The sequence below is a fragment of the Crocuta crocuta genome, unplaced genomic scaffold (genome assembly GCF_008692635.1).
Source record: "Crocuta crocuta isolate KB4526 unplaced genomic scaffold, BGI_CrCroc_1.0 scaffold31, whole genome shotgun sequence".
Classification (NCBI taxonomy): Eukaryota; Metazoa; Chordata; class Mammalia; order Carnivora; family Hyaenidae; genus Crocuta; species Crocuta crocuta.
In genome coordinates this window covers 12,820,327-12,832,696 of record NW_027528362.1, presented here as the reverse complement: position 1 = coordinate 12,832,696, position 12,370 = coordinate 12,820,327, and the positions used below count along the sequence as shown (strand labels likewise).

Here is a 12,370-nt window from a genome sequence, read left to right as displayed (position 1 = left end):
CCCCCGGAGCGGCCCCGGGCCTGCTGCTGCCCTTCCTCCGCCACTGGCTTTTCTGTGCGCGCCCGGAGCAGCCTGGCGCTCCGCACTGGTTCACGGGATGACTTCGTAGAAAAAGCCCGGGAGAGATCTGACCGGGGCCAGCCTGCTGCGTCTGCACACGAAAGCCACCCCTTGAGCTTCCTCCCACTTACCGTCTGGTCCAGGTGGTCCGGCAGGCCCGGGGGGCCCCGGGAGCCCCGGCTTTCCGTCCGCTCCCGGAGGGCCGGGGTACCGCGCGGGGATGCCTGGGTCTCCTAGGAAGCCTTTGGGCCCCATTTCACCTGGCAGACCTCTCTTGCCATCTGAAAAGACACAGCGACCACCAGCAGCATGAGACTCGTGACGGCATCCGTGTCGGCATCCCCGTCCCCAGGAGGCCACCGGGGCCCGCGGATCTACAGTCCGGCCGGGACCTCAAGAGGGGATGCGGTCGGTGGGCCCCATCGCCATAGTTGCACTTTAAAAAAGCCCCTCCTCTCGCCCCAGACGACGGTCGGACAGCCGTGAGCCTGGCTGCGGACGGTGCGGCTGCCCACGCTCTTCCCGCCAGCCGGCCCAGAAGACACCGGGCGCAGGCAGTGAGCCCGTTAGAGCCGCTGCGCCTTGTCCGCGAGGGCACCGCGCCGTCAAGAAGGGGCCGTCTCTGCGTCAACCCCGAGGGGACGGACGTTTGGTCTTACTTTTGAGAGCACGCAGCCATTACCTTCGTCTCCGATGGACGTGCCGGGGGGGCCTGGGGGGCCCGGGTCTCCTGGTTCGCCCCGGCTTCCTGGCTCTCCGTGGGCCCCTGGGGATCCTGGGTCGCCTCTGGCACCTGGAACCGGACAGACTCCGGTGAGCACAGGACGCGTCCGGGACCCGCTTCGGATGTGCACGTTTCCCCCAAACCCGTATTTACGCGTATGTCTCGTACACTGACGGACGGTGGGGCTCTGAGTGTTTACTCTATGGGGTCTCTGCTTTTCAGGAGCTCATTCCTAATCAGATAGGGGCGATCCAAGATTCCCATAAGTGTCATAAGCAATAGGGAGGCAGAGGATGCCAGCAAGTTACAGATCTCCGTTTCAAAAGGGGGAGAGATTCTTTCGGGGAGAAATCGGACATTGAGGGAAGACAGAGAATAAAAATCCTAGGAGGAGGCAGCACTTCGGAGCTCTTGCTGTGCACCGGGCTCCGTGTTTAATCCTCTCCCGATTCCCATAAACCGTGGGGTGGGGAGTGCGGTAGCCCCACTTTTACAGACACGCGAGGCCTCGTGGCCACGGGCACTCGGCAGCCCGACAGTGGGACGCAGGTGCACTTTGACGGGGCCGGGAGACGGGAGGGGAGGGCGGTGGCGGGAGGGCATCCGGAGAGGAGATCAGCCAGTGGAAAGCAGCGGGCCGGGCGCGCCGGGCTCGGCGGGAGAGCGGGACCGTGAACGGGGAAGCAGGCTGGACGGGCAGCCGGGTCTGGAGTGGGAACGAAGAGGGAAGCCACAGTACGGGGACCCCCGTGCACCAGGCTCCGTGCACGAAGACCAGGAGGCGAGGGGGGTGGCTTCCTGCGTGAGGCCCCTGGTCCCCAGAGCCCCAGCTCCCCGCAGATCCGCTCTTCCCGGCTGTCTGCGGGGGGATAGCATATGCGAGCGCTCTCACAAACCCTATCCCGAAGCAAACACACGAAGTGGCTTCGCCGTGCTCTCTGCAGGTAAACGGCAATGCTTTACTGTGCAACACACTGTTTTTCCGGAACACAATTGGGAAAGATGAGAGAAATGTTTTTACCACATATGTTTTACCACATAGGTGTTAACAATTGTTAGGAAAGTCTTCACTCCGCATGGGATCTTTACTTTTTTTTTTTTTAAATCTCAAAAGCAAGCCCTTGAATTAAGGATGCCTGTGTGCCTGTGTACATCCCTGCGGAGGGGGGTGGGGGAGGGGTGCTGGGATCGCACACGGGGGCCGGCGGCTGAAGCCTGCTCCCCCACTCATTTACAGTGACCTTGGGCAAGTTACTTAACTTCCTGTGCTTCAAGTTCTCCGCCAGCAAAACAGGACTAACATCAGGCGCATCTCAAGGGCCAGTTAGGAAAAGTAAATCCATCATCGAGGATGAGGGTCTAACAAACTTAGACCCCTGCCCGCGCTCCGGCCAGCACTGCGTAGATGCCAGCCATTAGGGCTGAATAAGAGACGAGATTAAAGGGAAAACCACGGATGCTCTCATTTGTTTGGAAGAAGAGCAAGATTACTTGTTTTAGTTACCTTGCAACCATTAGAAGAAGAAGAAGAAAAAAATACAAGTCCCCCCTGCCCTTTTGGATCCCGACAGCTCCTGCGAGGCTACTTGGTGAAGGTATTTATTTTCCTCTCTTCCCTGAGGGAACCCGCTCATCAGCCTGTGGTGCCCAGGAGCCCTCGCCTACCAGCTCACCACTGNCGTGCAGTGAATATTGAAAAATTGCCAAGGTTAATTTAAAAAATTATGTTCCCAAAGCCTCAAGGACAGTATTTGCATTTCACCAGAATCACAGAAAGTATGTCACCTTCCTGTTCCTTTTCCTGGGGTTTCTGGCCTGGGAGGCGTGTTAGAGTCCATGGACACCCCACGGACCCCACGGACCCCTCATGAACCCCACTGACACCCCATGGACCCCACGGACCCCCCACGAACCCCAGGGGTGCCAGCCGTGCAGGGAGGGCGATCCGAGGTGTTGAGCAGGAGTTCGAAATATACCCATTTACCGGGATGTGTTCATTTGCAAGAACGCCACACGCAGCTGTACTTGGGGAGGGGGACCAGCGGTGTTTTTTCAACACCGCCCTGCACAGAACTCCCCCGGGGGCTCGGCCAGGATGTCCTCAGCCCTGTGCCAGTGTAAGTTCTCACCAACAACAGGTGAGCACGTGCAAAGGCTGTTCTTAACCTGACAGACGGTCCGCACCAAGCAGGGGAGGGAGCCCTCGACCCGCGGACACACACCGGGTGCAGGAAGAAAACGTCAGACATCTTTAGATAAAACACCTCCCCCTTTAAAATCCCTTCCTGATGTGTACAATTTAGCACATGTGCTGTTCAGCCGCTCAGGTAGCCTCCTCTCTGCCTGGTGCTGTTCTAGAAACAGGGCACACAGCAGTGGCCCCCAACGGCTGAAATCCCTGGAGCTTTGCACAACACGGATAAATCCCCCGTAAGTAAATACACGTGGGGTTACTCAGAAGGGTGCCGACAACTTTTTTTTTAACCTAGAAGGACTCACATCCAAAAAGGTTCTGAGCCTACTGTTCTTATCACAGAACTAGACGTATTTTGGTACCGATCCTGCCGAGCTGCGAGGCTGAGTGAAGTCACGAGAGGGGCGTTGGCTAAGACACCCGCCAAACCCTTCCCCCCCTTAAAAGGAGGTGGCTGTTTAGAGATTATGGATGATGGCCAAGTTCAGGCTTCAGACTGGCCAGCAGGGGGCGTCAGCATCTGGGTGCCCGTGGGGCAGAAGCCAGAGAGGGCGGCAGGGATTCCCGCCAGGGAGGCGGAATGTGCCCAAGGACTGGGTTTCTCCAGTGACTTTACAGGTGGCGAAGCCAGAATCCGCACAACGCATGCAGGAGGCAGGGCTCGCCCAGCAGAGGGCGCTCAGGCACCGGCAAAGGCGCGCCTCTCCGTGGCGCCACATTTAAGCATTTGAGGGAAGTTGTACTCGAGACTGATGTTCTCCACAGGTTATGTTCTAAACATCTTTTGTTTCGCTTTGCCTTGTTTTACTTAGAAAACCTTTCTTGCCCGTTTATGACTCTGCATCTGAAACAGAAGAGAAGCCTGTGGGATGTAAACACGCAGGGGAAATCACATACACACCTTTGGCCAGGGAGGGGTGAAGCGAGTATGCAGGTGCGCCTGGGGGGCCGCGGTCACCCACTTCTCCCTGGAGGAAGGAAAGAGGAAGACGGGAGGATGTGAGACCCGCCTTTTGGAGTTTCGGAAACGACGCCTCCTTCCAGGGCGTGAAGCTGAACGTGGACCTTGGGCTGGGGCGCCATCTCCGCTCGGCTGCGGGGTGCCCGGGCATTCCAGCCGCCAGCCAGACGCACCAGGGGGCGACAGGGCGGGCGGGCACCGGCCTCGCTTTGGAGTCCTTGTTAAACACCACAAGTGGCAGGGACGACTTTCTGCAGTGTAGACGACTCCCTTGTGTGCCCCAGCCACCCATCTTCTACCAGCTTGCGCCACACCCAAGCTGGGTGCGATGCGACTATGCCCTGATCTGGATTGTGAGACGGGAACTTTCAAGTGCTGCCTTCGTGTCCTTGAGCCTCCCGGCCCCCCCGAAGGCCTAACCGCTGAACTCCCCAGAGCCGCTCCCACCAGCAGGAAAGTCTCCTTGCCTGGCTGGGCCCCCATCACCTGGCCCCCCGCAGCCCACCTGATCCCCAACCTACTGGGCCTCACCTCCCTGCCAGCCCATTCTTCAAACAAGTGCATCAGATCCCCCCCTGGGAACGGGGGTACCTCCCCCTCCTGTTACTGCAGAGCCTGTCCCCACAGCCTCACTGCTCCACTCTGCTCCTGGGTGCAGGTCCCGAGTGTGGCCTCCACGTGCCCTTGTGTGGCGTGCAAGGCCGTGTGGCCCGGACGCATGACCGATAAATCCATGTCCATCTCATCTGTCCAGTGTGGGGTGTTGTGTGTTTGCGTAGCTAGTATTACACAGGACAGAGGATGCCTCCTCCGATGGGGTGAATGGCAAGAGATCAGACCTCCAGCCAGAGGAAAAGTGAGCTCACCTTGGGTCCTGGGGGTCCATCGGGCCCTTGATAACCATCCAGTCCTTTGCTTCCCTGTAGGAAAGATGTTCAGTGCTTATTTTCACCTCTAATATAGAATGTAAAGAAGTGACCACAATACCATTATTATGGCTGATAAAACTAACAACAGTTCATTAAAATTACCTACTACCCACTCTGTGCCCAGTTTTCCCTGATTGTGGTCATAAAGTCTAAATGTGACATGTAGCTGATAGGTCTCTTAAGCCTCATAATTATTTAAAAAGTTTTTTAAATATTTATATTTTAGAGTTAGAGCATGAGCAGAGAAGGGGCAGAGAGAGGGAGACACAGAATCCGAAGCAGCTCCGGGCTCTGAGCTGTCAGCACAGAGCCCGACGCGGGGCTCAAATTCATGGACTGTGAGATCATGACCTGAGCCGAAGTTGGACGCTTAACCGACTTAACCCAGGCACCCCAGCCTCGTAATTCTTAATAGGTTCCTCCTCCTTTCTACTTTTTTGGTAACTTTTGTTATCGTTGCTGTTGAAGAAATTGGTACCACTGGTGGAAGCAGTCCAGTCTTCCTTGTGGTATGGATGACGTGTGGTCCCTCTACAGCAGCGATTCTATCTACGGGCTTCCCGGGGCTCAAGGGCACCTTCTGAGCAAGAACTGTTCACAGGGCGTGTTGTGTCCTTCCTACTCTGTCACTTCAGGAGGCACGGGGGCCGGGTGCCCCACTTCAGTGATTCTATGATTGATCCATCGATTCAAACCTCCCCCAACAGGGATTTTGAAAAATTTTAGTGAGCACCAAAAAGAAGCGTTAATGAATGCACCTCAATTTAGAATTCTTCTCTTCATTTAAAGGTGCCCAGCACTGCTTTCTAATTCTCTTGAATGTTTATTGGAAGAGAATTACTCTCATGAGCCACATCATGGCTGGATATATATGTAAAGTTTTTTAAAAAACCTAGAAATTCATTCCCTCTTGCCAAGATTATGAATGTGAGGCCCCAAATTCAGAATACCAGGTATCAGTGGTATAAAACATGCACAGTCTGGCTGTTTTCCAGGATATTCTGGAATGCTGGGGCTCATATGCTGGAAGTTCTGTGTTTAGCATAAGCAACGATGGGGTTAATTTTGTGCTTTTCATGGCAGGCCTGTGATGTGGACGGGCTTCCTTTCACAGTAGGTAGAGCTAGAGACTCAGCAGTGAAGGCAAATTTCTCCGATGTCCCTGATCTCCTCCTTGGAGGCCATCTCTTGAGATAGGCGAGGCGTCCTCAGGGAGCTTGCCAACGGGCAGAGCCGGCAACAGGCGCTCGGTTCTCGGCCGCGTGCGCCCACGTGACAACTCAGCCCCGACGCCTGCTGGACGCAGCCAAACGTGCATGTCGTCCTCATTCTACGCGCCTGAGCGTCGTCCGGCTGGGTGTGGCGTCGGCACTGAGCAGTGGGCGCCCCGGTAGGAGGTGCGTACCACGCCACGACAGCACCAGCATTTCCGAAATGTGTCTGAGCAAAGGTGTGGAATGAGCCGGTTACCACCGAAAACCGCAGGGGAAAGGGCGACACTGAGGAGTGCTCAGGGCGACGCTCACGACTGGCTCTCTCTGTCTATGCATCTCTCTATTGGCTGCGGGAACCCCAAAAGCCAAAACAGTGATCTAGAAGTTTCCCTGTGAGTTCTCAGCAGCTGGTGAACGGACTGGGGGGTGGGGGTGGGCTGCGTATTATGTAGAACTCAGCAGAGGAATGGGAGAAATTTGTGCTTAGGTTCACGTAAGACCACAGGCAGCGGAACCCCACTGTCAGGCACACCAAGAGTTGAAACAACTCTAAAGAGTTGTCTTTGTGTTTTGGGGGGGAGGCAAGGGCTGTGCGGTCAAGGAGGAATTATCTTGTCAAGTGAGATGATGTTCAGTGCCCACCGTGCGGTCTCACGAGCAGGGACTCCACCATTTGTATGCGTCCCGGGCACTTCCTATTTGTGTGGTTGAGTAAACTGTCTCCCCGCAGAGACGTCCCACTTGGCCGGAAGTGTCCCCGTCCTCCCCTGGAAGATGTGGGCCTTCGATGCTAGCATGTGGCCGCAGCAGTTAGAGGCCCCAGGTGGTCGGTGTCTAGCCCGGCGTCTTGTCTCACATAAACAGTGAGTTCCAGGGGCAGCTGTAACCGACCACATTGAAAAAAACCCTACGTAGCTCCCGAGTGCCGGGTGTAGGAAAAACCCAGAATTATGACTCCCTGGCACGCGGCAGGCAATGAAAGCATGAATACAGCACTTCGGTTCTGCGGGCGGTGGAGACGGATCCCTTGTCGATGCTCATGTTTGCCTCAGTTCTCTGTCTCTTCACTTGATTAATGAACTCCCCACACTGGAATTCGGCCTTGTGGCCTTTGGTTGGGGTCAGCCTGGACAGCCGTCTTCCCGGAGCGCTGCCTTTGGGGGCACCCGAGTCAGTTACTAATGTCACGAGAACATGGCTGCGATTAGGGAAAGCCTGGTGTCGGCTTCCCGGCCTGAGTCTGGGATGAAAGGACCGGAACGGGAAGAGTAAGACGAGCCAAGGCTGCGGGCAGGAAGGGGTCGAGGCTGGTCCCGCTGTGAGCGGGTTAGTCGAGGGTCAGCAGCGCCCGGGTCTAGAGCCAGGGCCGGTCGGAAGCCGAACCCTGGAGGCCGAGTGCATCTGAAGTCCCCGGACAAAGGGTGGGGGGGGGGGAGGGCTCCCCGCGGAGGCTGATGAGCCCCACATCCTGGTGTCCACATGGCTCACTGCTGCCCGCAGGGTGGAGCCCGGGCTTCCACGGAGTCATGATTCAGGGGCTGAACTGATTTTTAAAAAGTCTATGTCTCTGCACTTCCTGGGACCGAATGATGGAAATCCTGGCCTCTGGGTGCCGGGAGGTTTGTTCCCATCATGTGGCGGCATGACGGCTGCACACGGCAGCGGCTGGAACCTCGGCGAGGGCTCCTTAGGCATGTACAGCGCGTCTTTTTCCTGAAACGCCGTGCTGCCTGCTCCCACGACCCCGTGGACGCGCCCGTGCTAGCGTGGAATAATCTCTAACACGTGGTGGTGAGGAAAACACGCGCCTCGAACTTACTTTTTGTCCTGCTGAGCCTTTTTCGCCATCGAAGCCGGGCGCACCCTGGGTTGGGACAGAAAACAGAAGCGATGACCCCTCAGAACCTGTGGCATCGCTTCCCGGAGGGCACGGTTACGGCCCCTGACGCGGGCTAACGTGAAATGCTTTACTATGAAGTATCAAAACCACCTGAAGACCCTCTTATTTTCTGAAGGAGGTGGGTCATTTTAGGGACACTTTCATACGATGCGTCACATCTACTGCCTAAAGAAATACGGAGAAATCTAGAAAGACGGTACGGTCCCATCGGTAAAGGTATTGAAAGAGCTGCACTCCAACTTTCTCAGGGGTCTCTTCCTATTTTCAAAGATTCTAACGCGAGTCTTTTTAGCGGCAGTGGCTACCAGAGGGCCATCACAAGGCCACTCTGCCTTTGTTCTGGCCCACGGCTCTGGCCACATTTCCCAGCGCACTTGCGGGGAGGAGTGGCAGCTGACCGAGCTCTGGCCGATGGAGGGAGGACAGAGGGACAGGCGCCATCGGAGGGCACGCTCTGAGGACGGAGGTCTGCCCTCGGGCATGGGAGCCACGGGCGCTGAATGTCCGTGGGGGAGACACCCCCTGAGCCCCAGCACCCCACCCACGGTCCTGCTCGGGGTGCGTCGGACCCTCGGGGAAACGAATCAGCTTCTTGTGTTGGGGACAGTCTACATTTCTGTTCCCACAGGGGAGATGTCTCTGTGCTCTGCCCCCGCCCGCCTGCAGTGGAGACAGAGACTCCAACATCAGTTACTGGGAGGGACGGCGGGTCCACGCCACGGTCAGCGGGCCACTCTGGCCGGGACGCTGTGCGTGTGAGGCGGAGGGTACGTGGGGCTTCTCCGTGCCTCCAGCTCCACCTGCAGGGAACCTCGCGTCTGCTCTGAAGAATGGAGCCTACTTAACACACAAGCAAAGCAAACCGCGGCTACGGGACACATCGCTTACCCGTGCGCCTGAGAAGCCCATGACGCCTTCTTCTCCCTTCAAGGAGATGCCCTAGGAGAGAAGAGAGATGAGAGGTGAGGCAGCGGCCCGCCCACTTCACCCCCTCGGGGTTCTAGCCCCCTGGGACTCCCCAGGTCCCCAGTCCAGCCCTGCATGACATGGGGTCACAGCATCGATCCAGGACACCGCCGGCATCATCACACAGCGGGTGACGCCCAGGAGGTGACAAGGACGGAAGACGGCACAGCAACGACGTGCTGGGCTCAGAACCCGAGCCGCCGCCAAGCCCGCTGGGCCCTCCGCCCACACACCTGCTCTCTTAAAGTATCAGCGTTCAGTTCACGAACCCCAGGACGCGCTGGTTAGCTGGTGTGTATTACGCAAAAGGGGCAACAATTCTAAAATTGTTTTCTGAAAAGCAATGTCACAGCGCCGCCCGGTGTCACAGGTGGAGCTGCTAGAGCCCGGTGCGTGGTCACCGGGGGCGGGGGTGGGGAGGGGGGCCCCCAGGGAGAGGAAACCAAGCTACTGAGCCGCTTACCTTTCTTCCCGGCTCCCCCTCACTCCCCTTTTCGCCCTGTGAACACAATGAGGCGTAAGAAAGGCCATTGATTCAAGAGCAGAAATGACGGAGGGGGTTTACGATAGCAGAGAAGTAATCCGTGCGACGGTGAACAGTGACTGTGAGTGAATCATAATAAACAGCTCCTACCTTTTGCAGCTTCAAACCCCAAGAGAAAAAAAAGTGTGATTTCTTCTGGGTTTTCCAAATATGGGTTCAATCCCCGGTCACGTCTGGTAGGACGGGGAGGGCCGGTCTGCTCTCTCCGCAGCCCCCCCATCGCCCACAGCCCGCGTCTGCTCTCCACGTGCCCCCCCTCCCCACAGCGCGGGCCCACGGTGACGTTCGGTGGCAAAGGATGTGCCCGGGAGGAGCCCCCAGCGATGGCGTTCGTTTGAATAAAAGAGTCTTAGGGGGGTCCTCAGGGGAAAAGACACATTTGGGACATATTAAGACCCCAAGCAAAGCAGGCTTCATTATACGCAGGGTCAGTTTTACATGATCACTTTTTCCCATTCCTCTTGGTCTAAAATGGTGCAAGACATGCAGCGGCCACGGGTTCTTTCCCCCATCGCTGCCGAGACGGCACCGGGACCCCCATCACTTGCAGCGGCCTCCTGGAGGCTGGCCGGGCCCTGGCGCCCCCGCCCCGCCCCCGCCCATCTTGCCGCAGAAGCTGAAGGCTACCTGACGCACAAGCGTGCAGTCTCTCAGCAGCGATCACACCTGCTCTGGCCTCCCTCCCTCCTTGGCTCCTGTCCTGAAACTGGGCAGAGGCCCTACCTGGCTGACGGTCAGGGCATCAGCAAGAGCCAGAGTCCCGCCTGGACCCCACCTGATGACNTTCCTCGGCGTTCCGTCTCACACCAGCCGCCACCCAAGCCACTTGGGTCAACGGTCAGGTGGCTGTTCAGTGAGGCGCAGCTGCCCGGAGCGATTCGTCCCTGAGGCCTGCCTTCTCCCAGCCACGGCCGAGCACCCAAACCCCATCTGGACTGGTGCTTGAGAGTCGGAATTAGACTCCACGTTTGGGGTTTTCACTTCGGTTCCCGGGCGCCGTCTGTGTCTGACCTAATCGGGGGCGTTCACCCGATGGAGTGGTCTCCATTCAGCAGTGATATGAGGTTGAGTGTTATCGACTGCCTCCCTCGGGCACAAGGGAGCCCTGACCTTTGGGAAGGTCCGGTGGCCCATCTGAGCAAGTAAGTGCTACCACAGGGAGTTTGCATAAAAAAATTTTTTTAAAGTCTATTGATTTGAGAGAGAGAGAGAGAGAGAGAGAGAGAGGAAGGGGAGGGGCAGAGAGGGAGGGAGACACAGAATCCCAAGCAGGCTCCGCACAGTCAGCACAGAGCCCGATTTGGGGCTTGAACTCATGAACCGTGAGATCATGACCTGAGCTGAAACCAAGAGTCAGGCCCGTAATCTACTGAGCCTCCCAGGGACCCCTTAATTTCGATTTAGATGCCAAGACTACACTTCTAATCAACCAAAATGTTAACAGAAATGATAAAAGTCAGAAAACTGACTTTGGTGTGAGAACGCCCGCCGTGATGCTCCAGCTCAGCAAAGGTGAAAAGTAGGTCTATTTTGCCAAATACAACATTTTGCTCAGACTGTCCCACGTCCTGGCTCCGAACTACACCCGGACCATTTACCCTGGGCCTGCACAGGAGAGCTCCATAGATCGGAGATTGTTTCATGAATTCTCGTGTTGTTTCAAATTTGTCACGGTTTTTTAAGATGATGGACCAGTGCACCTAGGTGGGCAGTGTCTTCGTGTATGATGGGCCAGCTGGCTGCAGAGGACTCTCCCACTTGGCAATTGTTTTGTTTTTTTTTTTTTTAGTTCAACTGGGAACACAGTCAACTATGCTGAAGCCCCTTTACCTTATATTGATCTGGGTGGAACATTTCCTTCATGGGCCCGATGATGGCGTGCTGGAGGTCTGATGGAATCCCATTGGGTCCTGGCTGTCCCATATCGCCCTGTGAACAGTGTCACAAAAGCAGTCATCTTTACATTGGAAAGACACTATCAAGGGTGAACCAGAGCATGACTACAGCCTTCTCTACTTTTGTATATTAGCGACCATAAGCACCCCAATTTTGTATTGTTACAATCACTGTATGAAATAAATGATCATAACGTAACATCACTTGTGTCCTCCTTGCATTCATAACCATCTGCAATTTATTCATAAATGGTGTTGAGGTTGTTCATGAGTGTGGGTTACGTTTGCTTCTGTGGGGTCAGCTCCTTATGATGGAGCCCGTACGAGGGCTACATGTCTTCGCATCAATGTATTTCTTCTACGGCGTCCCAAGATTGGGACCCAGGTGTACGATATGCCTGAGAAAGGAGAGACTCTCCAGTTTTACCCCAGCTACACTTGTCAAGGGTGTTTTTATAGAATAAAAAGTAGCTTCTTCAATAAATAGAATATCTCAAGCTTTACTTGCATTTTTATCATTAGCAAGAGACACTTCTCATGCAGTGCACAGATGCTAGAAGCTACTGATTTGCAACAATTAGACAAAGATTCTCGTCTAAGAAGGGGTTTCATCGACCAGGAACTAATTGACACAAAAAGAAACCTATTGTCTTTTCTTGGCATTTCCACATGCAAGCTCCGTAATACACAGGTGAGCCCAGATGTCATGTAATGTGAGCAGGAGCAAAGTGACATGACATCGCTGCTAACATTAACTCTAAAAATTAGAGATTAACTCTGATCATCTCCCCTTTACCTATCAGAGCCTTGCTACTTGATTAATATTTGAGTCAACTCTTTGGAGATTATGCACATTCGCTTCATTTCCATCCCGTCTAAAGTGACGACTCGCCCTCTGCCCAGTAATTTCTTCCCAGGCTTTTCTTCTTTTTATGTTATTTTACTATTTTGTCATATTTTATTGTACGGGTGCTTACATTTTT

At 55.4% G+C, this 12,370-nt stretch overlaps 1 protein-coding gene across 1 annotated transcript in view; it reads right to left on the bottom strand.

Moving 5' to 3' along the window:
- COL4A2 (collagen type IV alpha 2 chain) overlaps nt 1-12,370 on the bottom strand; it is a 162,884-nt gene that overhangs the window by 40,316 nt on the left and 110,198 nt on the right. The window contains exons 12-19 of the mRNA XM_077754005.1: nt 11,323-11,421; nt 9,412-9,447; nt 8,871-8,921; nt 7,902-7,946; nt 4,806-4,859; nt 3,880-3,946; nt 743-853; nt 192-341 (exon numbers count right to left, since the gene is read on the bottom strand). Coding sequence (XP_077610131.1) covers nt 192-341; nt 743-853; nt 3,880-3,946; nt 4,806-4,859; nt 7,902-7,946; nt 8,871-8,921; nt 9,412-9,447; nt 11,323-11,421 — 613 coding nt within the window. The remainder of the gene's footprint in view (nt 1-191; nt 342-742; nt 854-3,879; nt 3,947-4,805; nt 4,860-7,901; nt 7,947-8,870; nt 8,922-9,411; nt 9,448-11,322; nt 11,422-12,370) is intronic.